Here is a 27,787-nt window from a genome sequence, read left to right on the forward strand (position 1 = left end):
AATCTTGAAATTTCCTGGCAAATGTGCAACCGCGACTAAATCATACATCGGCGATGTGTCGATTTTCTTCTAAAAATTACATGTCATTGAATATTACATTATTTTAAGATCTCACGAGGGCGAATTTTCCAAGGTATTTGAGTAGCGAATGTGCGAAGAGATGGCTGAATCGCTGCTAGTGTAGCTCAATAGTGGTGTATTGTGGGAGAGACCGAAAACCCAGACCAGAGGCACACAATATGTGCTGGCTCGCAAAAAGGAGGCAGGATCCTTTAAAAGCATGTAATGTAATCAGGGAAATGTAAAAGATCTCGCCGTTTTGGTAGAATAAAGTCTCGATCGGAAAAAACCTACATCATGTCCAAGCTCGGAGAAAAAGGCCGGTTGAATGAAGATCACGGGAGAAAGCAGAGTTCAAGTGAGCTTGCTTTTTCCACCTTCTCTTCTGTCTGTTTCGGTAATGGGGACCAGCTTTAAGCCCCATTACCGACCGAACCGTATTTTACGGGGAAGATTGGCACAAGTTGTTTGTCTTATCTCAGCATACTCTCAATGTTTTTCCTTCTGTTAACATTCTTTTGCAGGTTTGGCGAACGGAATGGAAAACAGCCATCCCGTTTGCAGCTCAGGGGAGAAACGTAGTCACCACTGGAGGAGTTACAAGTTGATTATTGACCCAGCGTTGAAAAAGGGATCGCATAAAGTCTATCGCTACGATGGACAGCATTTTAACATGCCCGTGAGTTAATTCTTTTTTTTTTCCACATTTGAATGTGAAGGGAGTACGTGGATACATTTGTACAGTTGACTGTCGCAATGAATGGTACTAAGTAGCAAACGGTCTGAACTCAGTTGCACAGCACCTGACACACTGCATCAAAGTGTCTCAGTACTGCCGTGGTTACGAACACCCTCACTGAGCGTTAGAATAATAAAACAATATACCCTTTACTGATTTACTCTACTACTTTTCGGGGGGATTAAAAAACATTTTGTAGTAAGCGTGCATACTTGCGCGGCGTGGAGCCACGCTTGAATAGCTAGAGAGCGACTGCTTGGGTGAAGTGTGTGGATTAATTTGACTATGTTCTAACTTTTTTTGTCTCCCATCTGGTTCTCCATCAGAACACGGGCATGCCGCCGGTGGATACCGTCCGGGACCCGAGAATCGGTCGTCTCTGGACCAAGTACAAGGAGACCGATCTCCCGGTTCCGAAGTTCAAGGTAGTCACACCCCCTCGCTGAACTTGTCAAATGTGACATGTGCGGTTGCATGCAATCTTTCAAGTGTTTTGAGCTTGTTAAGATGCACAGGAATTATTTCTACTGAAAGACTTGTTGCTCAATTGCATATTATTGTAGACATGTGCGACACTGTTGTCAGTATCTTACATATTTTGCTAACAATGTATGGTCATGCAGAACACATTGAATATATACACGCATGGGCGCTACACATAGTTGTTATGCATGCTTGCAGCTTTACATATACATTTCGAACGTGTATACAGGAAAATCACATATTTTTAAAAGAATTACATTGTTTCCTGTGAAGCGTTGCGAATGTCCTGGAACAACTTACATTTTTGTTTTGTTTTCTTCAGATCGATGAATGTTACGTCGGCCCTGTCCCTCCAAAGGAGGTGACATTCGCGAGGCTGAACGACAACATTCGGGAAGGTTTTTTGACAGACATGTGCAAAAAGTACGGGGACATAGAGGAGGTGGAAATTTTGTACAATCCCAAGAACAAAAAACATTTGGGAATAGCTAAAGTCCTGTTCGGTTCTGTAAAGGCGGCAAAGGATACTGTTCAAAATCTTCACAACACTTCTGTGATGGGAAATATCATCCACGTGGAGCTCGACCCTAAAGGTAAGCTGCCTCGAAAACTTTATCTTGTGATTTTGTCCTCTTCTGTTTCCGATTCATATTAACGCATAAATAATGTGGACTTAGTAGAGGTAAATTTTTAACGCGGCCCGGAAACGTTTAAAACCCCGTGCTGAAATTTACGCCATTTGTTGCTTAGTAACCGTATTGTGTCATATGCTGTCAGAATGCATGTTTTGCTTAACGGGCAGTAGGTCTACCTATTTTAACCGGACTATAGAAAATTATATGGAATAACCTGGATATACAAGCTGCAGATAAAGCGATACTAAAACGTTCTGTTAAAGTGATTAAGTGAACCTTTACCGAACCTTTGCCTTCACTTTTAAATTTGCGTTTCTGTCATTCGTTACTTATTCACATAGGTATACTAAATAGACTGTATGAACCGTAAGGCTTACAGATTTGAATTCGAGAACTCGGTTGCAAACAACACGTAATTGATTATAAGTTTTAGAGTCAGGTTTTAAGTCAATTCTCCTCTCAAAACTGTACACTTCTAATAATAGTTTTTTTTTTTTTTTAATTTACACCGTATTTAATTTCCCACTTCATTTTGTGTGTGATGTTCGCAGATTTTCTTTGAAGACCAGAACTTTTGCTATTGTTCTTAAAAATGTTGGGATTAATCATTTCACAGCCTGACTTCGCTTTCTTCCCTTAAAGAGACAGCAGCACGTTTTCTTTGAAAAGCCTTCATTGCTCTTATCTCTAGTATGGACTTTTGTGGTTGACACATCCGGCAAGAATGTGTCTAATTTTGGGGGGATTTGAATTTGGTAGAAGTGTGACGTTATTTAAGCTTGAATGATAGATTGCACAATTTTGATCCATAGATGCTTTGCATGTTTAACTCTAATATTTAATGCTGCAGGTTTTCATATTGTATGTTTTTAGGTTCTGATAACTATATTTATTGCTTTTTCTGACAATGCCCGGTGTGAAAATTGATTAACCACGAAGGTAAATAGTAAAGTTGTACCCCCTCTAAATTATAGTTCATCAGGCAAAAACACACCATATGCCGTGTTTAGTAATACCGTTCGTGCAGTTCTACGGAGGATGCACTTAAATGAAAGCCATTTTGCAGAATACCGCAAGTGACCCTGCTCACTACCACCACCCCTTCACGACCTCTTGAACAGGTGAAAACCGAATGAGGTACTTCGAGCTCCTGATCAACGGTTTTTACACCCCTCGGACGCTACCGGTAGGGGGCGAGGACACCCGAGAGGTCTCCCCCCGAAGCCTGGCCGACGCTCTGCTGGTAAGTACTGTACGATGCTCACTGGAGTGGCTGAGAACAGGAATCCAGGTTTCTGCCGTTCAGTTGCTGTTTACCACGTGTCTACAGCTATTAGTGCCATCAAGTGCTTATTTTCCATCAGAGAAGAATATTTATCTTCCTAGCTGGCTTCTTTCTAACTACCCTCCCTCTCAAATTTTCACCCTAGAGGTGTAAAAAAGGCATCTAGGGTCCCGTGAGAGAGCTCCCGTGTGTGGTTGGTTGTACCTAATGTCTTAAGAACCAGCCTTGCAGAGGCTGAGGATATGTTTTTCCCAGGTAACTCTGGTAGATCCATGATGCCTTTTCAGAGAACAGCCACAGGCATCCTCTAATGCAAAGCTGAGGATATGCCTTTTGGGAGTGCCGCTTTGGGAATTTTGGCACGAGCGCTGTCGTGCCCCTCACACCGATTAACGTCAACAATGAACAAATTGCATCTGAACAGTTGCAACTCTGTTTAATTCCCTTCTCAGTCCTGGGGAGAGACAAAGGCACGACTGTAATGTCTTTGTACACCTATGCTGGCAAATACCCAGGAAATTGTTCATTTCTTCACTGACTGGGCTTGGTTCTGTCTTATTTGCACAGTTCATAGTAATAGGAGCCTAACTTGTTTTTTGCCACCGGGCAGGAAGGACATCCACACAAACCGGGTTTGAATTTAATACCTGCTGCTACCCTGCTGAGGGTTTGCTTTGTACACATCTCTGATGCACATCAGACTGAAAGAGGCACCAGCAGATGGGAGTGAAGAGTTTGATTCTGCACCCGGGGAGAGACTTTCGTTTTTTCTGACGCCCCCCCCCCAAATCTTCAGACTGGATTATCTACTTCCTTGTTTTCTTTTCTCTTTGTTCAACTGGAGTCATCCCTGGATTATTTCCTAAAAAGATTAATTTGTAATTTCTCAACCGAAACCATCTCACCTCTTCAGAGACAGAGTGGTCCACACCTTGCAGAGTCTTAGTGGCTTCTGTCATCATTGTGTTTCACTGTTAACGTCAGTTTCAGTCTTTGTAACTTGTCTTTGTTCTGTTTTTTCTGTATCTGGCCAACTTCTTGGTTTTGAAACCTGGCTTCTCAATTAGGTTAGTTACACTAACCAACACCATTCTAAATGAAGTGTGGGCAACACAATTTAAAAGCAGGCGTTGATGCCAGTGTTTCATGCATAAGATTAGGGCTTTGATTTACTGTAACGTGCATGGTATCCTTAAAAATCCTTTGACTGTGTGCTTTCTAAAGTGTGTAGATAGTTAAAACCATTTGTTTATTCAGCTTCTATTTAAAATGCGGGGCAAAGTGAGAAGGGCCCCCATTATTTGAGACTGATTGCGCAGGCCTGAGAACTTTCTCCTTGCCCGCGCAGGAAGCGGTGGGCCTGGACGCTGACAACCTTATCAGCCTTGCTGTTTTATCAGTGCAGCAGGTGGTAAAGTGGGGCCCAGTCTGGAATGTGCCGCAGCTCCTTGTTTTTATATGTCAATAGTAATGGGCCAAGCGGTTTGATTGCAACCTGCACTTTGACCACATCTACTAAGAGGCTTCCCACCAGGCCTCTAATGTTGATTATAATTAAAAATGCCACTCCCCCCCCCAACCCCCCCCCCCCCCCCCCCTTTCAGAGAAACTTTTTTTTTTTTGGCAGTTTGGACCCTCTGCTGACGTAATCGTGCGGCAGTTTTTGATATACCTTTGTGTGTACTTTACTGACACTTTGAGTGAAAGTGAATGGGCCATTCAGGCACTTTCTTTTCTGTATTCATGAAGATGCATTCTAAGAGTAGTAGACACGAGCTCTGAATGAACAGAATGTGTAAAGCGTAGTTAAGATTTCGTTTCAGTTCATGTACGGATGACAGGAGTTGTTCAGAGCGCTGGTGTGGATGGCAGGACCTCAGTCACTGTGTGAAATTTAATCTCTTCCTAGGCCATTGAACCGGTTAAGAGGCTGTCTGAAGGCAGCTCTTCCACGCTGGGGGGGCCCACCACCCCTAACAGCATCACCACCCCCCTCTCCCTGGACACGGCCTACTCCAGCCTAAGGCAGGACACGCCCAACAGCTTCGGGCACACGCCGCAGTCCCAGGGCACCCCTCACACCCCGCGGCTGGCCGGCACCCCCTTCTCTCAGGACTCCAGCTACTCCAGCAGGCAGACCACCCCGGCCTACCAACCCAACCGGGCTGAAAGCTCGGGGGGTTACAAGGCCCGGAGGCACGAAACCAAATTCCAGGATGCCTACAACCGCAGGCCCGAGCGCCACTACGTGCACAACACCAGCGGGGCCTACCGGAGCTCGGAGCAGTCGTCCTTCTCCAGCCCCTCCTTCAAGCCCCAGCCGCCCCCGCCCCCGCCCGAACCGACGCCCACCCCGCCGCCCGTCAGCTCCAGCTACAAGTCGGCTTTCTCGCCCTACCAGGCGCCCCCTCCCCCCGTGTACCCCCACACGGAGCCCCCGCTCCACCACCCGCCCCGGGAGCAGGAGTACCGTAGGCTCCCGCCGCCGCCTCCGGCCGCCAAGCCCTTCCCTCTGGGCGGCGCCTCCGCCAGTGCGGCGTGCGTCGACTTCGTGCCGGTGAAGGAGAAGCCGGAGACGCCGCCCCTGCCCGACCCCCCGCCATCCGCCGAGCCCTTCCCCGCAGCCCCACCAAGCCAGACGCCCGAGCGGTGCTCATCCCCCGGCACGCCCACCCTGGAGTCAGAGCGCAACAGCCTGGACTCCCGCATCGAAATGCTGCTCAAAGAGAAGAGGACCAAGCTGCCCTTCCTGAGCGAGAGGGATTCGGACACCGAGGTGCGCATGGAGGGCAGCCCCATCTCCTCGTCCTCCTCCCAACTCTCCCCCATACCCCCCTACACCGCCAGCTCCCAGCCCGGCTACCGCGAGGCCACCCCCGCCTCCCGGCCCTCCAGCACCGGCTTGGAGGACATCAGCCCCACCCCTCTGCCCGATTCGGACGAGGACGAGCCCATCCCGGGGACGGCCTCCTTGGTGCGGAGCTCGGGGGCCTCCTCGCCCTGCGACGCCCTCTCCCAGGGCAAGACAGACAGAGGCAAGAGGAAGGACACCACCTCCGGGGGCCAGACGCCCACTGACAAAATGGACGTGGTAAGATCTCTTTGTCCGCCTAATGGATTACTCCGTATGCACTTACGCCTGTCAAATATTCTCTCCTGGCAAAGGCAGTCTCACTGACATTCTCACTCACTGCAGATATGCTGAAGTTAAATAGAGATTGCATCCTGCCACAACTTTTAAAAAATTCTCCGAAAACAAAAAAAAAAAAAAAAACAACAATGAAAAGAATAAATCTAGTTAACCTCAGAGACAGGAAGGTGTGTAGATGAGCGCAGATAGCGCGGGTCTTCAGCTAAGTCGACCGCCGTTACACCAGGTGCGCTCGCTTGCGGTTTATGATGTCATCCTGACACGCTGCGAGACTCTGAAAAGAGGCCGCTTTGTGGTCGTGGCAGCTTTCGAAGAGAATGGGTGAATGGGTAAAATCTGCAGAAATCTACATTTTTTAAAGCGTATGTTTGTATAATGAAACATTGCTTCTGCTGCCTTCTGTGTCCAGGATTTAGTCTGGTGTTTGAGTGGAGCTTTTATTTTTCCTGCAGAGAAATTTGCCATCTCTCCCTGTGGTGCAGAAGTGATTAATTAGTTTGTTTTATGACATCTGTAAAATGCCTCTTTAGTTATAGACCACATTGCAGTGTATCTCCACTTCAATAATAGTGCCCAGTTCTTAATTGCCCACTTGTTGGACGCGGTTGTCTTTGGAAATTGAGTGCAGACCAAGGGAAGGATCTGCCACCTCAGCCAAGATTGCTGTGTGTGGTAAATGGATCTTATTCCAGCTACTCAAAAGAAGGTCTTTATTATTGTGAAAGTTTGTGCTTTATTAAACGTTTAAAAGTTTAACGTTTAGAACCAGGGCCAAAATCTAGGCAACAGTTTAGCAGGCATTATGTCATTCATCAGGTGTTTACATTCGGAAATTAGAGCTTTTTCCGTTACTCAGTAATCTCCAGAACCAAATCTTTCCCAAATTGGGAACAAGTTGGCAGGAGGTTGTTCACAGCTTCTTTGAACAGGGGCCTTCTACGAACTGGCTTCTGTTTTTGCCGTACCAGCTAATGTGTTTCCCAAAACCATGCATGCATGAATGAGTTGAGGCTGTTGTTGAAGTTTTATTTTTTATGATGGTAAATGCATACTGATAATCTAATGATATTATGTAACTATTTTAATGATATATATATGCAGTACATACAATATCAGCTAAACTTGTATCTCTGTGCACATCGATGTCTTAAATTACTTAGGGAGGAGTAGGAAAGTACAAAAGGTACCAAAATATTAATCCCTAAAGTAAATACTAAACACTGTGTCACGGACAATTTTTCAGGTTAATTTAACAACCTCAAGGTAAAGGTCTGTTGATTTCACATGGAATGAGGTGAGGGTTAAGCACAGTTTGTCCTCTCTGGGCAGCCATGTATCCCTGTGTGTCAACGTCCAGTCTGTGCTTACTGAGCCAGCACTTTGTCAAGGTCTTTTGGGTTTTTTAAAATTTTTTAATCATTTATCATGGTTATATAGCCTACCATGGTATACTGTACTTTTAAACTGTTATAGCACTCCGGTTCGCTTTGTGGGTTTGTTAGTGTGCCCACTTTGATGATGTGATTTTGATTGTGCAGGGTTATTATTTATGCAATTTCATTACCTGGTCAAAACTTTCTCTCTTTTGGGATGATGCTGTCCTTTGAGTTGCGGTGGGTCTGTCTTGTTGCAGTTGGTTAGGCTCAGCTGTCAGTGGTGGGCCTTGTGCTGATACAAGAGGGGATCTCTTTTTTTTATTCTAATTCAGTTTCTCAGCTGTGCTGTTTCCCTGCATACTTTGAATTTCCCTTAATTGTTGTAGCGTAGTTTACAATTCTCAGAATCCAGGCTTTTTTTTTTTTTTACAGGATATTAATCCCATTTGGTTAATTATGCCATTACTGATTCTCACATTTAGCTCCCCAGTCTGATTGCCAGAGTCATTGATTCAGGTTTTTGGATCCTAACGGCATATCATTTTCCCGATTAAAAATATGTATTCTACACAATGTCTCTGTTCCATGTTGAAACTGCAGTTGCATCTGTATCTCTGAAGTGCTGAATTTAATTAGAAAATTTGTTTGATGTAGCCTTGTTCATTATAGTTGCCAGGGCCCATGTCTGCCAGTAATGCACCAACAGAACCAAGGATCAGCTGGTAGCAGTTGTTATAAGGCTGAAGATGACAGCAAAATCAGGCAAACTTAAAAATATAGAATAATACAAAGCTCTGGGGTTATATTGCAGTGCTGTGGAAAACACATTGATATGGATGTTGCAGTCAAGCAGCATGTTTTATTCAGTGCCCCTACCAGAAAGCACACTTAAATGATCTGTGCGTTTTCCTTTAGGTATATCGTATATCCACCATATCACACCTCTCTTAATAATGTTTGTAAAAGCTATGTGTGACACACGCAGACATTTGTAACATTTTTCTGTTTGTGCATGTAGCTGTGCATATGGTGAGATGTGCCGCAGTTTGACACAAACACAATCTGGCCTTCAGTCAAGATACTGCTCAGTGAGAGAATATATCACTCCGGTGTTTCTTTACATGACTGTAGCATATATCTTTTAAGCTAACTAAGCTTGAATAACAAAAGTGTCCTCCTCTACAAATCTTACACTGTTTTATAATGTTGTAAAAGATGTTGTGGGGCGTTCTCTGTCTTTTCTCCTTTTATCTTTCCCCCATGTCTCTTTCCATAAATGTTCGAGAACTGAAAAGCTTTCAAAGGATTTCTCATTCTTTGGGAATGCGGTTGTGCTGAGATTTGTTCTGACAGGATTTTGGTTGCACGTCTTTGGTACTCTATGAATAGCTTCAGTCATGATCTAGGTGCACACACAACACTGGCTCAACACCAGCAAATACTACTCCAAATTACAGTCCGTTACCTAATATTATGAATTGCGCTTTAACAAAGCCCTCATAGCCATAGAGATTCTTTGTGCATGTTGTTGGTTGTGGTGACATCTGGGAAGGTTTTCTCTGGGTGGGAGGAGGAGTTGGAGCTAATGAAGGTTATCAGCCGTATAAGCTGAGGGTGAGGGTGATAAGTGAGAGGCTAACGAAAGAGTGTGTCGGGGTGCTGTGGTGTGGTTCGAGTGGCTGTAAGGGAGGGGAAACCATCGGCGTGGTACGCCAGCAGAGGGGGAATGGTGAAAGTGGCCCCAGCTTTCACTTTTGCTTTTTTTGGCAGTTGGAAAAAGCGTCCCGCTCCGGTTTCATAACAAACAACCGAAGTGTCATTTTCCATGCGCGCGTGTTATGTCTGTGCGGGTGTGGGTGTGGACGTGCTTGTATTGTGTGTGTGTGTGTGTGTGTGTGTGTGTGTGTGCGCGCGCGCGCGCGTGCGCGCGTGTGCGTGTGTGCACACGCACGTTTATTGTCCAGTACTAGCAGTGTCATTTTTTCCACTGCAGTTATAATACTGTATTGGATTTCTCCTCATATTATTTCTCTTTCAGTTTGTCCTTATTTGAAAGGGCGCCTTTACTCATTTCACTGGTGATTTCAGATCATTTGTCATATTATCATAATCGCAGATCATGGCAATTAAATCATGCAGCTGAACTCTTTTGTTAAACAACCTAATGGCAATACTGTTTAACATTGAAATCATTAATTATAAGGTTATAAAGCTATATACTGAACCCAGTCACGTGACTTCAGTGACGTTAGATGAAGCCCTGTCCCATATCCCAGAGCTCATGTGCTCGGCGGGGCAGGGACTGTCCTTGAAGCAGCTCTTTCCTGGAGGATATGCAGAATAGTCAGAGGGAGGAACGGAAAGATTAGGCTGTGCATGTGCTTGTGCGTGCATGCCTGTGTATGTGTGTGTGTGTGTGTGTCTGTGTCTGTGTCTGTGCGTGTGTTCGCGCGTGCGCCTGTGCGTGCGTGTGTGTGTGCGTTTCTTGATTTTGTGAGGATGTGTGCAGAGGACATGTATTTGCATGCTTTTGTGCATGCATCACGTGTGTGTGTGTGTGTGTGTGTGTGTGTGTGTGTGTGTGTGTACACATGCATGCATGCAACAGAGGCCGCGGGGACCTCAGTTTGTGGTGGGGACAGACCGGGCTGGCGAGGGGTCTGCATGATCAAAGGCAGCCGGCAGTCCTCAGTGGGCTCAGAGGGGAGGTGGAGCTGTCAGCGGTCGGAGGCCGCGGCGCCCTACCGCAGGGCTTTTGGCAGCACCCAGCCCCGGCCGGAGAGGAGCCACGGGGCTCTGCGCTGCAGAGAGAGGGGGGAAGAGGTTCCGCAGGAACAGAAGGGATAGGGAGACGAGGAACGAGAGGCAGACGGAGGGAGAGTGGGAAAGGGGGGGAATGGGGGGCTGACTCACTCCCTATGCTGATGAAAGGGAAACCCCCTCTCGGCCGGTGACGCTGCGACAGGAGAATGACGGAGCAGCCTGCCTCGCTCCGCTCTCTTTCTCCCTCCCCCTTTCTCTCCTTCTCTCTTTTTCTCTTTCCCTCTCTCTCTCTCTCTCTCTGTCTCTGTCTGTCCTCTCTGCGATCCCTCCCCCCTTCTCCCTGCCTGTGTATGAATTCCAGTCCTCCGGTCGAGAGACCGTATCTATGGTTATGTGTTTATGGGGGTAGCCGCAGGAGCTGGATGAGGAGGCGGGGGGGGGGGGGGTGTGTGGGGAGGAGGGGGTTAGGCAGACCTGTTACTGAAACATTTTCAAATTCCCTAAATGGCTCCGAGGCAGAGACAATTGCTGAAAGACAATTATGTCTTGATAAACAAAGGATGATGGTTGCCATGATATGATCTTTAATAGAAATCCTTCGCGCAGCGCTGAGTAGCTTCCTGCAGGCGTTGCTGCCGATGGCGTGTTTGCCGGGTGGTGATTTCCCCTTGCCCGTGTTTGCCTTGTTAAATGAATGGTCTCCCGGCTGAAGCAGCTCCCTCGTGTCGCTCCGGCTCGCCTTGTCCTTAACTGTCCCCTGTTCCCCAGATTAGCACGCTCTCTCTCTCTTTCTCGCTCTAAACCGCAGAGATTCAAACCGCGCAGACCTGACTGCTGCTTGCTGCTCCTCACTGCTACTGCTAATGCAGTCGGAGCTGCAGGATAGTCACAAGCCTGCCCCCGTGCATTGTGACACGTGTGCTGCCGTTTTGCAGGTGTTATGTTAAGAATTAAAAGACTGGTGAAGTGACAGGCCGTGTGCTTGTGCCGTGCTGAGCAAAACACAACAGCGGTTGCCACGTTAAAAGTCGTGGAAAAAAAAAAAAAAACGCGAAACTGAGCCACATTGTTTATTCATGAACACTTGATGTAGACAAGAAGTACATTTCAGTCCTAGAGATGGCTTGTTTCAAGTTTTGCAAAAGCTTTCGGATTATCTTTTTTTTTTTGTGTGTGTGATAATACTGTGCTGGAGTGTGATGCCAAGACACCGGGATATTTTTGCACATTCCTAGAGACATGTTATCAGGGTTCTGCAAGGAGTCCGGCCTTGCAGGTTGAGTCCCTTTGAAAAATGCCCTGGCTTTGTCTCTGTGGAGGGGGGAACTGCTTGTTGGGAACTGGAAGTTGGCGGCAGCACTTTGTACCTTTGTACCTTTGTAGAGGCTGTGAAAGCAGCGGAGACCAGGGTTCTCCTTCTGAACCCCCCCTCCTCCCCGCCTTTTCCCATATAAGCGCCCTGAAAAGGAAGCGGCCGTTGCCAGCTGGTTGGTTTTGTCACTCTGGCTCCTGGTAATGCTGGTGGTGAAGAGTTTGTCTGGCTCTTGTGTCATTTATAAAAATAAATAAAGGGCTGGCCACAGAGCTTGTGTTTGAGATAATGCTTAACAGCAAGCCCCCCCCCCCCACCCCCCCCCCCCCCCCCCCCCCCCCACACCACCCCCCAACCCCTAAACCCGCTCTCTCAACTTCAGCACATGATGACCTTCATGTTCTTCCGGAAAATTTAGTCGACTTTGAATACTGACCTTGACTGCCTCCCATTGTTCCTGTGTGCTTGGTGTTGGGGGCCCTGAATTGGGGCTGGGGGGGAGGGGAGGCAGTGGGGGGGCTCGCAGTCCACAGCTGGGGCTGTTAAGAGCCGCCCTTGACGCCCAGCTGATTGTCCGCCAGATTTGGCGAGCATCAAAGCGCCGCTCGCCGTCATGTGGCCTCGTCGTCGGAGCCTCATCGGGTGGCTGCCCGGATCCACGTGCGAAGAGCTGATTAACGGTGAAAAGCACCCCAAAGGCCTCCCTGACCCTTTGTTCCTGTTGGCCGAGGGGTGTGAGAGACTGTGTAAAGATACATACATGAAAGCTGATATTTCAGTGAGGTCACTGACTGCCCCCCCCAGTCACACAGTGCTTTTAGCCCCCTCTTTTGGTCACCTTAGCCATTGACCATCACTGTACGCCATTGCAAACCTATGGATAAGTGAAGTATCACCCATAGATATGTCTGTTTAATTACATTACAAACACTTTCATTAAAAACATTTTAAATAGTTTTAAAGTGTTATGGAGGAGTTCTAAAGTATTGTTACCATCAGACATTCAAAAAGGGGCCCTTTAACCTTTGTCATTTTTCATTTGTTGTTTGAAATGATTTGAATATGGATTTAATGTTGGGCCCCAAATACCTCTCATTATAGTCATTACAAACTTTACAATCAATGGGTTATAATCACATGACCTTTTCAGCCCTGTGTCCATTACTGAGCATTGAATGGTCTAGTTTGCTCATACCTTATAATGATCATGAAATAAAGACAAACCTTAGATGCTCCTGATATAAAGTCTAAAACAGTGGAATTTCTTTGAAATTCCATTAAAATCACAATATAATCAATCTGAAAACAAATTCCACAGTAGCCATGAGAGGTAGAAATATATGGTTCATATATATGGTTCATCGTCATTGGAGTTGAAATTCTTTTCCACGGACAGTACATGATACATACAGCCACAAAAAATATTTTAGAGAATGCAGGAGGCCATAAGGCCGACAAACATTTTGAACAAGGTGCGGAGAAGCTAACGGAGAGCGTGACTGCTGGGGAAATCTGCTGAATATTCACGGTGGTGTAAATGTTAGCGCCGTTTTCGCTGTTTAATTTAGAAGGGCGAAAAGAGCGTCGGCTGGTAATTTCGGGAGTCAGGCGGTAACTCGCGGAGGCGGCGTTTGGCATGTGAGAGCCAGCGGAGGAGCCATGGCAAGTGTGAGCGGATCTTCAGGGCATATTCTCCGCCATCGCGCGCCTCACGGAAATCTTGCAAACACAAACACGCACCAGCCCCCCCGGCCTCGCAAGCTTCTAATCTGCTATTAATTGGTTCCTGATGAGGTTGTGGGAGCAGGATGGCACGTACCCAATGAGTGTGAACTGTGGATGCCATGGGCAGGGGGGTTCAGTAAGAGGAGGGTGAGGACTGGGAGAGGTTATTGACGGATTGTCAGTCCCCAGCTTTCAGGGAGGGGCAACACAATGACCTGCCGATTAGCCGAATGTTGATGAGGAAGGGGGACGTAATTACAGTATTACGTATTCATATCTGGCTTTACAATCTTTTTTCTCTCAGTTTCCATTAATATGCACACCTCGCTAGATGAGGGGTTTAAATTCAGAAATACGGGCCCTTTCATGAATATATTTGGACAGAGGTATTTTTTATTTCATTCAGTGCATTCAAACAAGCTAGAGCCAGAGGCATGTGATGTGGCAGTTTTTATTATTAATTATTTTATTATTAATTATTATTTATTGTTATTAGTAATTATCTGACAATTATTAAATCATTGATTAAATTTTGTGCCATCTCTCCACAATGAGGGTTGATGCCATGATGTAGCCAACACTGGGATGTTTTGCTATAGTTTTATCATATTCAGATTTTGACTCTTAAGCTGATATGACCTTATAAGGGTGGCCTTTACAATTTTAATTAATGCAACTTATTTTAATTCATCATATATTTTCATACTTTACTTCATCGATGCACACATGCACAGTGTCTTTCTCACAGACACACACACACACACACATGTTATCAGTCACAGATTTTTGGGAGAAAGTATGTGATTGGTTCTTGTCTCTCTCTCTCAGAGCCACCAGTCCTCCGGTGAAGACATGGAGATCTCGGACGATGAGATGCCCGGTACCCCAATCGCCAGCGGCGAGTGCGCCAAGGGCATCGTGGTCAACTCCTCTGTGTCCTCCCTGCCCCCCCAAGCCATTCCCATCCCCCCTCCGGGCTTCCCACCCCTGCCCCCTCCCCAGGCAGGCTTCCCGCTGCCGCCCCCTCACCTGCCCCCGCACCCGGCCGTCCCCGGGCCCCCCCCGCCCCTGCCCGCGCCCCCACCCGGGGTGCCCCCCCACCCCATGCTCCACCCCCTGCACCCGTACCCGCCCAACATGATGCCCATGATGCAGATGGACCTGGTGAGCTGCCTGCCGCAGTGGGGCAGCATGCAGATGTCCTTCCAGATGCAGACGCAGATGCTGAGCCGGATGATGCAGGGCCAGGGGGCATACCCCTATCCTCCCTTCATGGGCGGGGCCGGTGGTGGGGCCATGCAGTTCGGGAACCCGTACCGCCCCTTCTCCATAGGAGGCGGGCCGTCCGCCAGCATGGGGCACGGGCAGCCCTGGCCCCTCCCCACCATGCCTAAATTCAACCCGGCAGTACCCCCACCGGGGTATGAGCCCAAGAAGGAGGACCCGCACAAGGCCACTGTGGACGGGGTGCTGATGGTCATCGTCAAGGAGCTGAAGGCCATCATGAAGAGGGACCTCAACCGCAAGATGGTGGAGGTGGTGGCCTTCAGGGCCTTCGACGAGTGGTGGGACAAGAAGGAGCGTTCGGCCAAGGTGAGCTGACCAAAACCAAAAGCAACTGGACGTGCTCCTCAGATGGTTCATGGCAGGGTTATTGATTCGTTGCTAGGGGTGGTCTGGGTTATATTTTGGTGGCAAAGATGTGCAATGCACTCACATGGATGTGCAGTTGACATAGTGCATATGAATGCTAGGGATAGGAGTTACTCCATCACAATGAACTTTATGCCTAGAATTTTGCTAAGGTTGCCTGGATACCTTGGAATGTTAAGGGGTCAATGCCACATTTGAATCTTTTCAGATGTTTTCAGTCAAATGAACAAGTCAACTGTCTGAACATTAACTTTTGCAGAACATTCAATTAGCTGTGATTTTTTTAAATAATGAAGGGTGATTCTGATCAAATGGTAGGTACTTTTGTAGTTGCTGTCTGTAAGTTTCAAGGGTCATAGTTTTCAAGGGCCCATTTTTTCCCTGATTTTAATGTTTTTCATATGAGCTAATTGGTGTCAGTTTTTGCATTATGATAGTTGTATAACCTTGTCATGCTAGAAAAGAAGTGGGTGGAAAGAGACATTTACATGCTGCATAAATTGTTTTAAATTTGGAAATTAAAACATATTCTACAAATGCAATTATTACTTTTTATATTACTATTTTTTTTTTTTAGCAGAGGCCCTTATCCAGGGTGAAATGCAGTATTTTATTAAAATGTTTCTTCTCACCTGTTCTGTCAGGCAGAACTGGATGTTTTACTGGGACAACAAGATAAAATACCCTACACTAGAGCACCACAGTACTTGTACCTGATTCTTCAGTCCCATGCAGAGATGAATAGTTTAATAGTTGAGATTATGAAACGTCATGTCCTAACAGAAGACAATACATAGGATGTAAAGACAGTACAGTGGATGGGTGTGACTTCCAGTCAAAAGCAGTGAGGATTGTATGGGTTTTATACTGTGCTTTTACAAGTGGAGGGAATATGTCTCTCCATTCACTACTGTAGGATGGGTTATGTGTTGGGTTTGCATGTGTGTGTGTTCGTGTGGGTTTTGAAGCTGAGGGGGTAGTAGGACATTGTGTAGCATTTTGCTGTGAATTGGAATGACAGACATCCAGGCCACACACAGTCTTGTGTTGCTGCGTTTGACTTCGACAGATATGTGGTTTGAGTGCTTCTCCCATACCAACGAAATGTAATGTGTTTTGGTGAACGCTTCCAGGCGTCTCTCACCCCGGTGAAGTCGGGAGAGGGGAAGGAGGAGGAGAAGGAGAAGGAGAAGCCCAAGCCCAGGGAGCCCATGGCCTCCAGCCTGCTGGAGAACTGGAACAAGGGCGAGGGGCTCGGGTACGAGGGCATGGGGCTGGGCATCGGCCTCCGGGGCGCCATCCGGCTGCCCTCCTTCAAGGTACGGCTGATACGTTACATTTACGTTACATTACGTTTTCATTACGTTACATTACATTTTCATTACATTACATTTACATTTATGTTGCATTGCGTTATATTTTCAGTACAACACGTGTACATTACATTTGTATTTACACTACATTTATGTTCACATTATGTTACAGTTTCATTATTTAGCCAACACTCTTACCCAGAGTGACTTAAAATGTGCTTCGTTTTGTGTTTGTTTTATTACAACTTATCACTGTTTACCCTTTTGAATCTTTACAAAACTGATTATAATAAGTTAACATTAGGTAGTGATGGAATCCCTGATGGATTCCCACAGATAGACTCCCTTGTCTTTGTATGACAAGACCGAGAGACCAGGCCGCCACTTCAGTGCGGACACACCCAGTAAACGCCCTGCCCAGTAAATGAGCAGATGAGCAGCCAGCTGAAGGGGGGAAGCCCAAACTGCCAGCTAACTACCACTTAGTCTAAACGCACCCCGGAAACTAACCGAGGCAAAAACAACAACAGTGATGTATAACAAGTTCTAAACAGAAACAAATACGCGATTCTCTATAATGCCAGGCACGCGCACAGTTTAAGCGGTATCTTATGCTGCGCCTGCCTCCCTCTTGGCGTGCCCTATCCACCTTCGTCTGCGCACTCCAATCCCCTTAACTACATAATTCGAGCAATCATCAGCCTCATTTAACTCCAATCGCCCTGTGCTCGGTAATTGAGATGGGGAGTCCTGAAACGTCGCACAGGATTGTAGACGTTCCGGAGACTTGCCTGCTTGTGGCGCTTGACGCAAGGGTGGTTGGCTTTCCTCCTCTCTTTACTCAAGGCCACTGTGGGGAAGCCTGCGCAAGCAGCGTTGTCATCTGTTTACATGGTGACGTGAAGCCATATAACATTCAAGAGATTGAGCTCGAGGGCGTCTGTTTTCAGTAAAAGAGGGTGCAGGCTTGTAATGAAAGTGATTCGACCTCAGCCCTGCAGCTACACTTGGCAATGCTGTGCACTCTCAGTTCTGTCAGTAACGGCTGAACCACTTGATGCTATATGAATTCATCCATTAAAGTAATGAAGGTTTTCTTAATGGGGCAAAACACTGAGGCCAAGCCTCCTTAGGTCAAAGGTCAGTATTGGTGCACTACGATCTAGTGACTGGTGTATGGTGGTATACTTGGCTTCCCTTGTCTAGTCAGGTTAGCACACCGTACTGTACTGTTATGCTCACACTCACTGTTTTGGGAGTGTTGTTAGCCTGGTCTGGCGCTGTTGCTCATTCAACGTGAATGGATACACTTCAGCTCTTTTGTGCTGGAAGTCACTCTGGATAAGAGCGTTTGCTACATTAATGTAATGTAATGTAATTTAACGTAATGATGTCCGCATCTATTCATTTCCTTTGGAAACGTAGTGTAGTAGGCCATTGCCCCATGGCTGGAGTTAGCAGAGGATCGTTTAGCTGTGTTAAGACTGTTATCTCTGTTTGTCATCTGTTTTGGATGTGGGGAGCTTCGCCACTCGAGAGGCCCCTGACGGCGGTTTGTGTTTGGTTGCAGGTGAAGCGGAAGGAGCCCCCAGAGCAGGCCTCCACGGGGGACCCCAAGAGGGTGCGCCCCTCCACACCTGTAGACGACGAGCTGGAGGATGAAGGTGGGAGCAGTAGGCGGCAGGTCCCCGTGTAGCCGTGAGCTTTCAGGGTCTCATTTGCGATGAAGAAACGTGTTCTTTTATGATCACTTTAAGCACCCTCTATGCAATTGTATCAAGCTGATAGTGTGCTTACCTGAGCTTTTTTTAGTTTGATATGATGATCGCTGTTTTGCTTTGACATTCACTACGAGTAGCTTTCCATGACAGCCCCGTGAGTCACTGTGGCTAAGAATATCCACCAAATAAATGATATTAGTAATGATAATGTGCAGAATATGCAGGCAGCAGCGGGGGTCCGAATCCACACATGTCCATCAGTGGTGTCTCCATTGGCGGTGTGCTGAGCCATGGCAGACTAAACTAAATGTATTTAAACAGGCAAACCTGTGGTAATATCCTCTGAGATTATGAAACCTGTTCCCTTCCTGTTCCTGACGTGGGCTGGTAACTGGGGTGACTATGAAAATGCTCAGACAGCAAAAGATACTCCTTGGACATACTGTATTCAAAATGCAAACACCGGTTCGAAATGCACCTCTTGCATACTGTGGGTTCGGAGTGTCACAGTGGAAATTCACGCGCACTGCTTTCCTCTTCCCATCAGAGTCTGAGCGGGACACCGACATGACAGACCTCCCTTCTGACATGTCTAAAAAGGACGGGGATGTCTCGGCTGTCAGGCGACGGCACGCGAGGCCCCTGGAGCTGGACAGCGAAGGGGAGGAGGAAGAGGAGACTTCTGGGAAGGAGGGAGAGTCCTCGTCAGACAAAGAGGAGCCGGAGGAGGGGGAGACGTCTGACAGGCTCTCCTCTGGCAAGGTAGACTGGTGCTTTAGTGGCCGGTGCTGAGCAGCGGTGTCAGATTACAGGAGCTGTTTATATTGTGTTTAGCGTGGATATAACAGAAATACAAGGTGTCAAGATGTAAGGGGACGTGCTCTGCTGTGGGTTCCGCAGGAGTCCGAGGAAGGTGACGACGAGGAAGATGAGGAAGACGAGGAGGATGAAGAAGAAGTGGACTCTGACAGCAGCGAGAGGGAAGAGTCGTCTGATGAGGGTAAGTATAAAGAAAGGCAGCTCAGTTAGTAGTAAAGCCTTCATTATGTGGCACAACCCACCCCAGACATGGTGATGCTGATTGTCCTGTTTTAATCCGGAGCGGCAGTGTAGCATAGTGGTTAAGGAGCAGGACTCGAAAGGTAACCAAAAGGCTGCTGGTTCGATTCCCTGGGGCACTGCTGCTGTACCCTTGGGCAAGGTACATAACCCACAATTGCCTCAGTAAATATCCAGCTGTATAAATGGATTACGTTGTGGAAAAACTGTAACTGATGTAAGTCCCACCGGATAAGCGCGTCTGCTAAATGCCAATGACGTAATGTGGTGTAATTGTTTCGCCTCCTAGAAGTTGCCAGCTCGGCCTCGTCGAAAGCGGACTCGGACTCCTCTTCCTCAGAGAGCGAAGACTCCTCTGACTACGACTCGAGCTCTGAGGAGCACGAGGATGAGGACGAGGATGTTGAAGCGGAGGACGAGGACGAAGACGAGGAGGAAGAGGAGCCCCGGGCGTCCTCGTCCGAAGAGGAGGAGGAGCCAGAGGTTAAGCCCCCGGCGACGCCCACGGCGCCTGTCCCGCCGGACGAGGAGCTGGAGATGGCCCTGCTCGGGGTGGCGGAGCGGGGCCTGGGGGACTCGGAGTTGAGGGAGGAGACGGAGGAGGAGCTGCAGCACAGGGTCTATCTGGAGGGGGACGAGCTGGTGGCCTCCATCAGGACCAGGCTTGAGGACCCCATTGCGCACATCCTGCCCCCCGACCCAGAACACGACCTCCGACCCCCCTCGCCCAAAGGAGTTCCAGGTGAGCAGACCTGATTAATCACAAGGGTGACGTTCTTAAGATTGCTCTTTGCATTGATGCTTAATCAAATAAACCATCCAGGTAAAACAGTTAACCATAACAATCTCTGAATAAAAACACTAATTTTAAAAGGGGCGGCAGTGTAGCATAGTGGTAAGGAGCAGGGCTCGTAACTGAAAGGCTGCTGGTTCAATTCCCCACTTGGGTACTGCTGTTGTACCATTTGGCAAGGCACTTAACCCACAGTTGCCTCAGCCAATATCCAGCTGTATAAATTACATGTCAAAAAACTGTAACCTATGTAAGTTGCTCTGGATAAGAGATGGTCGTTTTTGCTTTAAGTCATGGTGTTCCTCGTTTTGAAAAACAGCCACCTTTGGCATAGGTAGATAGAACAGATAAATAAAGCAGGACTTTTCAGCGAGTTAGAGTTTGTGGAGGAGTGTCCTTCACAACAGAACTTACCCATATCAGCTCGTAATGACAAGCCTTCCCATCCTCTTTCCTTGTGTTCAGTAGAGGAGCCGGAGATCGAGGTGGAGCCTGACCTCCCGGAGGTGAAGCCGGAACCGCTGGAGGACTTCGGCAACCTTCGCCCTCCCACCCCGACGGGGTCGCTGGCGGACAGTGACCTGGATGTGCGGCTCAAGAACAAGTTCTCCTCCCCCACGGCGGAGGAGGAGGAGCTTCCCCGCACCCCGGGCCGAGAGGCCGCCGCCCTGCTGGAGCCAGAGGTGCCCGTCGACAAGCTCCTGCCCCCGTCCTCCTCCTCCTCCGCGTCCCACCCGCCCCCGTCTGCCGTCCCCACCATCGAGGTCCAGCCCCTGCTGCTGCCTGAGCTCCCCATCACCACCCGGCTCTCCACAGACGAGGACCTGCCTCGCACCCCTGGGAGGGACCTGATGGGCAAGGCGGCCAAGTGCCTGGGGAAGTCCCAGAGCACGGAGACCGTCCCCATCACTCCGGGCAGCGAGGCGCCCCTGACGGGGAGCAGCCTGACCCTCAGCTCCCCACACATCCCCGGCAGCCCTTTCTCGTACCCCTCCCAGTCCCCCGGGGTGAGCGCCGGGATCCCGCGGACCCCAGGGAGGGACTTCACCTTCACCCCGACCTTCCCTGACCCCACCGCCCCAGCCTTCAGCATCCCCATCCACAGGAAGGCGTCGTCCGACAGCCTGGAGGAGAGGCTGCTGTTCAAGGAGCCACCCCCCAGCGCATCTCCCCTCGGCCCCCTCCCTGGGCAGGCGCAGGCCCCCCCCTGCCCCGGCCCGCTCCCCGGTGAGTCCCCCAGGGACGCTGAGCCACCCCTGCCGAGCCCCTGCCCCTTGCTGACGGGGCCCACCCTAAATGCGACCAGCTTGCCAAAGGACCAGCCCGCCGACCAGCTGCCGGAGCCGCCCGTGCCTCCCGACGTCACCCCACCCAAGAGGAAGCCGGGGCGGCCCAAGACGAAAAAGACCCCCGTGGCGGCCCCGCCCCAGGAGGCGGAGGAGCCCCGGGCAGCCGACGTGCCCCCCTCCCTGCCCCCCGACCTCCCGGTCAGGGACCTGTTCCCGGATGCCACAGCGATCGCTGAGGCGGCGGTTGTGGCAACCACGCCCGGAAGCCTCGCTGACCCCGAGGCCGTGACCCTGGACTTCAGGGAAAACTGGGTGGAGGCGGAGCCCCAGGCGAAGCCGCCGCCCCCGCCCCTGCCGCCGCTCCCGCCCCCCGCGGAGCTGGAGAACCGGCTCCTGGAGGAGGAGCTGCTGCAGAAGCCGCAGCGGAGGGTCCGGCGCAGGCAGGAGGAGCTGCTGCTGGCCATGCACTCCCCTGTGGCCTCCCCGCCCCGCCCCTGCTTCCGCCCGCGCACCGACTTCGAGGAGATGACCATCCTCTACGGCATCTGGAACGATGGCATCGACGAGGAGGACATCCGCCACCTGCAGATCACTTACGACAAGATGCTGCAGCAGGACAATGGCAACGACTGGCTCAACGACACCCTCTGGGTGCCACATCCTCATATCCTTTTCCGCTCCGAGTCCGAGTCTGCGGTTGTGATTTAGGGAGTTGTTACTGTTGATGTATAGTAGGTCAAGCACAGACCAGCCCAAGTGGTGGTGTGTTACATTTTGGCCGTTTCCCTTGTCTCTGAGTGAGAAGAGAGAGCTGCAGATTTTCAGAATTTCGATAAATCTTCTAATACAAAATATCATACTTGCATTGTTAAAGCCCGAGCACTGAGCCTAATACTTAATTAAGGCTTTTTGGGGGTTTCAAAGCAAAAGCATTTTCTGGACCAGGGTTATCTGCTCTATCCATGTGTTTTAGTATATATTATTACATCATTTTATTATATGATATTCTATTATATTATTTGTTATGTATGTTTTAGGACAAGTGCTAGATAGTTTTGATTTCTGTTCCTCTTCTGTCTGGGTGGCAGTGTGCTGTAGTGGTAAGGAGCAGGGCTCGTAACCAAAATGTTGCTGGTTCAATTCCCTGTTGGGGGACAGCTGCTGTACCCTTGGGCAAAGTACCTAACCCAGAATTCCCTCAGTAAATATCCAGCTGTATAAATGGATAACATGTAGAAATTGTAACTTATGTAAGTCACTCTGGATAAGAGTGTCTGCTAAATGACGATAATGCAAATTGTGACTGTGACCTGAAGCTCTCTAGCCGTAAGCTTCCCTTGACAACCGGCCACCCACCAGCAACGCCACCGTGAAAAGGAAGAAGCGCGATGACGGGATGAGGGATCACATGACCGGCTGTGCCCGCAGCGAGGGCTACTACAAGATCGACAAAAAGGACAAAGTGAAATACCTCAACAGCGCACGGCCGCTGATGGACGAGCCCCCCGTGGACACGCAGGTAAGCAGCAGTCGTTTCTGCTCAGAACAGAAGGCCAGGTGCATGTTTATATACTCGGCATGGATGTGTGTGGTCGTGGGGTACCCTAGTGGCAGCGGCAGTGTAGCGTAGTGGTAAGGAGCGGGGCTTGTGACTGAAAGGTTGCAGGTTCGATTCCCCAATGGGGCACTGCCGCTCTTCCCTTGGGCAAGGTACTTAACCCGGAATTGCCTCATTAAATATCCAGCTGTATGAATGGATAACATGTAGAAATTGTAACCTGTGTAAGTCACTCCAGATAAGTGTGTCTGCTAAATGACAATAATTCAATGTAATGTAACGGGAATCCTGCAGGTCTGCGTTTCTGTATGCATGTAGACGTGGATGTGTGTGTGGTAGTGGGGTAACTTTGGGGTGTGTGTCCGCCCGCAGGGGATGAGTATCCCGGCACAGCCGCACATCTCCACCCGGGCTGGGTCCGAGCGCCGGTCCGAACAGCGCCGGTTGCTCTCCTCCTTCAGCTGCGACAGCGATCTCCTCAAGTTCAACCAGCTCAAGGTAGGGAGCAGGACCACCTGAAACCCCTCTGCCCAGGTGTCACAAAACAGACCTCTTTACCCGAAGCTCCATTGGTCTCTGTTTTCATGGGTAGTAAATAATTGCCTAATAATATGAATAAGATTCCTTGACAAGTAACAGTAATCCATATCATACCTGCAAGAATCCATAACTGACATTTAAGTCATAAGTGGATATTGTGGTCTAGTGACTGTGTGATACATGGTAGTGTATGTACTTGACTTATTTTTCTAAATTGTTTAGTCTCAAGAGAGCACAGGTTAGCTTGCGGTAGTGCTTTAACAGTGTTATGCTCCCACCCATGAGTCTGGTAGTGTTGTTAGCCTGGTCTGACACTGTTGCTCATTCAGTTTGAATGGATACACTTCTGTTCTCTTGTCCTGGAAGTTGCTCTGGATAAGAGCGTCTGCTTAATGAATGCAGTGTAATGTAAAGCTGGTCACATTAAAAGCCCTGGGTTACACACGTTTGGTGTCTTAGACCCGCTGATGCTGTAGTTAGCGACATTAGCCGCAGCGCGGTCGGGAGCGCCCCTGAGACTCAACCCGTGCCTCCCGTTGCAGTTCCGCAAGAAGAAAATCCGCTTCTGCAAGAGCCACATCCACGACTGGGGCCTGTTCGCCATGGAGCCCATCGCTGCCGACGAGATGGTCATCGAGTACGTGGGCCAGAACATCCGACAGGTGAGGGGTCGCTCAGGGTAGATCCAGTACCTGCTTGGATCAAAAATCTGAGTTGATTTCCGCTGTTTAACTTGATGATGGTGTGGCGAAGTAGTATTATGTGAGATCTTAAACTTGTGAGGTGGTGCTCTGACAAATATCAACCCCCCCCTCCCTCCAGGTAATCGCGGACATGCGGGAGAAACGCTACGAGGATGAGGGCATCGGCAGCAGTTACATGTTCCGGGTGGACCACGACACCATCATCGACGCCACCAAGTGCGGCAACTTCGCCAGGTTCATCAACCACAGCTGCAATGTGAGTCCGGCCACCTGTTGGCTCATTATAGCGATCGCTTGTCAGATTGCTAACGTATCATGCAGACATCTCCCTCTTTGACTGAATGTAATAATAAGTCGCTATACGCGGTGGGTTTATTTGTTCTAATGGTAAATACAAAGGTACAGGTCTGGTTGGATACACAGATGACGACCCCCTGTCACTGGGACTTGTAGTCAGTGCTTTTATCTATGGGGTTCAAAGTGTGGTTTGTACCCAAAAGAATGTTAACATAAATCGTGCCAGAGATTCAGGCTCTACAAGGTGGCATTAGCGCGAAGCGCTGGCACAGGGGGTTTGCACACGGGACAGGGTGCTTGGGGGGGGGGTTGGGGGGGGTCACACGCTCTTCCCTCTGGCAGGCACATGCCCAGTGGAAGGGGAGGGGGTGTTTTCCAGAATGTCAGATGGTGCAGTGTGTGTAAGATTCCTGCCAAGACTTGTGTTAAGATATGTGCTAAGATTTCACTGTTAAGATTCTAACTACGATTCTACTCTAATGATTCTACTCTAATGATTCTACTCTTATGATTCTACTCTGAAGATTCTATTCTTACGATTCTACTCTTCAGATTGCACTGTTTAGTGTTCTGCCAGAGTGGAGTGTGGGTAATAAAGGCTTTAGTTCCGAAGCGTGGAAGGAAGGAAGAGTGCCGCTCACAGAGGGGAGGCAGAATTCCCATAGCTCATTCATTATTTACAGGAACATGAAGGGATTTAACTGTACCTGCTCTGTGCCTCTGTGAGGCTGGTGGCAGGCCTGGCGTATGGGTGGAAAACGATGAATGATTTACCTCTCACAAAGTCACATTTACCTGCGCGATCGCTCGCTCCGCTCACAGCTTTGTACCAGTCAGAAGCGGCAGTGGGTGACTTCGTGGCCAGAATACTGAGCTTATGTCATCTTGAGCTTACAGCATTAGATTTTAGGCCGGCTTTGGGGCGGAGATGTTTCGGTCGAGGTTTATTTCGTGCGCCTTTTTCTTCTTTCAGCCCAACTGCTACGCGAAGGTCATCACGGTGGAGTCGCAGAAGAAGATCGTGATCTACTCCCGGCAGCCCATCAACGTCAACGAGGAGATCACCTACGACTACAAGTTCCCCATCGAGGATGAGAAGATCCCCTGCCTCTGCGGGGCAGAAAACTGCAGGGGCACCCTCAACTAGGGCGGAGTGCGGGAAAGAGCCGGGGCACCATGAAAGAGAGCCGGGGCATCATGAAAGCAGGCAGGGCATGGGAAGATTCAGCGTACCCTGAGCTATAGCATAGCACAGGGAGCTGAGGGGCACTCTGAGCTAGAATGGGGGCCTTTGAAAAGTTGAGGTACCCTGAACTGGAGCAGGGCACAGGGAACTGAGTGGGGTACCCTGAGCTAGAACGGGGGCCTTTTAAGAGCCAGGGCACCCCAAGCTAGATCAGGGCACGGGGAACCGTGGGGAACCGTGGGGCACCCCGCGCTAAAGCGAGTCCAAACTCTGCACCCCGTCCTGCTGTTCCTTTTCACCCCCGTGATCTCTCAGACCAGTCTGGACCCACTGCATGGTTGCACTATGCCAAAAAAAAAAAAAAAACAAAAACAATCAAGCTCACACACAAACTACAAAACGAACTGGGGGAGTGAAAACCAGAACAGCAGCATGACAAGGGCACAGTGGTCAGTCACACCATGGCTCCACGCTTCCTCCATCAGCTCTCGTGCGGCTAGGTGTCCCTAATGATTTTTATTTTTCCATTTCTCGCTGTTTACAGTTTCAGGTGCTTTCTTAAACATTTCATATGTTTCCCACATTTTTAGTTCTCCGTTGCGTGCATGAACGACACTAGACCCTTCACCTCACCCTACCTCCAGCTGCTTTAACGTTTTACATTGCGGTTCCGTTCACTAACCTGCCTCGTTCACTGTCCCAACTCCTCACAGCGTCCCACCCACGGTACTCTCACTGCCCCCAACCCCCCACCCCTGACAAAAACAAACAAACAAAAAAAAAAACGCTGCTACGTGCTCTGTCACGGGTGTCAACGAGTACGAAGAGAATCTGTCCCTCCCTTTGAAGCGCGGGCGCAGCCTTGTGTTTAAATGTGAAAAGCGGACGTCAGAGTCTGACTGATCGATTTGTTAGGTTTCTTCCCTCCTTTTCTCGGTTTCGAGGAGGCTGTGGGGAGAGTCCGGTCTGGCCTCGTGTTCCCGTACAGCAGTTTCTGAAGGAACCGGCGTCGTTAGGACCCCCGGGAGAGGTCCGACGACGACGACGGCGGCGGCGGCGCTGTGTCTTTGCTGCTAATAGACTGACCATGCTGCAGTGAGGAGTGTGCGCTAGTGGGAAAGGCTGTTGTTGGTGCTGCTTCCCCCCTGTAATGCGACCGTGAGGGTCTGTGTAGCGAACGCTACCTGCGTAATGGCTGATGTTCTCAATATTTACCTCATCCATCTCGTTCCTCTTGCCTTGTCCCTCGGTTTTACTTCTTTCCTCCTTATTTTTTTTTTTTTTTGACATTTCACTGAAAGATGAAATGCTATCCCTTGCTAGAAGAAAAATGACTGACGGTAGTTTACAAAGTTTCTTGCAAGAGTGTTAGAGTCGGGGGGACATTTGTTGTTCTTGTTCCCAATATTAATACTGCGATGGACTGTATGCATTCATTCCAAGGGGACTTGTTTGCTAGTGAGTGAAGGCTTGGGCATTTCTGAGCTATTACTATTAGTATGCACTGCCCCCTTGTGGTTATGTAGCAGAACTAATGTGAAACCAGCGGTCCCTTTTCTGCTATGGATGAATTAGCAGAGCTTGTTGTCACAGTTTGCGCCCTTGCGCCCTGCTGAAGGCCGAGCGTAACTCCAGGACATCACCTTTACACTTGCTTTTCGGGGGCAGGATTGTTATGTGTGGATGTAGTCAGGGTGACAGAGTAGATCAGCATCTGACTTAGAGTCAGCTTCTATAAAGAACACGCACTTTACTGTGTCTCAAACTAATGTTACACGCCCATACCCCTCAAAGTTTGACATTTGCTTTGAATTCACATCCTTCGTGACTTCATTTCCTGTGTGTCCCTTCATCAGCATTTGATTGGAATAGGTGAAACTGATACTGTATGTTTGTGTGTGTGTGAGAGAGAGAGAGAGAGAGAGAGAGAGAGAGCGCACGATACTCCCTGTAGACTTCCTAGGGGAAGTCATGCTGTCACACGCTGTTCTTTCTTGACTTATAAGCCTATTTATGTGCACTTAGCACGGTAGGTGACAGCAGTGCCTCAGAAGGCCCCTGACTTTAGAGAGACTTAAGACCTGCATGACTGTATCAAGCTTCTCTACTGGAACATAACACCCACACCAAAACCCTCCCTTACGC

The 27,787-nt window shown here is 48.9% G+C and overlaps 1 protein-coding gene across 1 annotated transcript; it reads left to right on the forward strand.

Moving 5' to 3' along the window:
- The first annotated feature begins 212 nt into the window (after window positions 1-212).
- On the forward strand, window positions 213-26,877 carry LOC118777157 (histone-lysine N-methyltransferase SETD1B-A-like). Its single transcript, XM_036527915.1, has 19 exons — window positions 213-418; window positions 585-739; window positions 1,126-1,224; window positions 1,605-1,875; window positions 3,039-3,160; window positions 5,112-6,293; window positions 14,358-15,122; window positions 16,316-16,501; window positions 18,066-18,159; window positions 18,764-18,978; window positions 19,117-19,216; window positions 19,565-20,017; window positions 20,534-21,600; window positions 21,676-22,021; window positions 22,710-22,876; window positions 23,288-23,413; window positions 23,998-24,117; window positions 24,278-24,415; window positions 25,430-26,877. Exons 1-19 carry the CDS (start codon window positions 358-360, stop codon window positions 25,601-25,603), a joined length of 5,841 nt encoding a protein of 1,946 aa, XP_036383808.1. The 5' UTR covers window positions 213-357; the 3' UTR covers window positions 25,604-26,877.
- Window positions 26,878-27,787: the final 910 nt, after the last annotated feature.

The sequence above is a fragment of the Megalops cyprinoides genome, chromosome 4, assembly GCF_013368585.1.
Source record: "Megalops cyprinoides isolate fMegCyp1 chromosome 4, fMegCyp1.pri, whole genome shotgun sequence".
NCBI lineage: Eukaryota > Metazoa > Chordata > Actinopteri > Elopiformes > Megalopidae > Megalops > Megalops cyprinoides.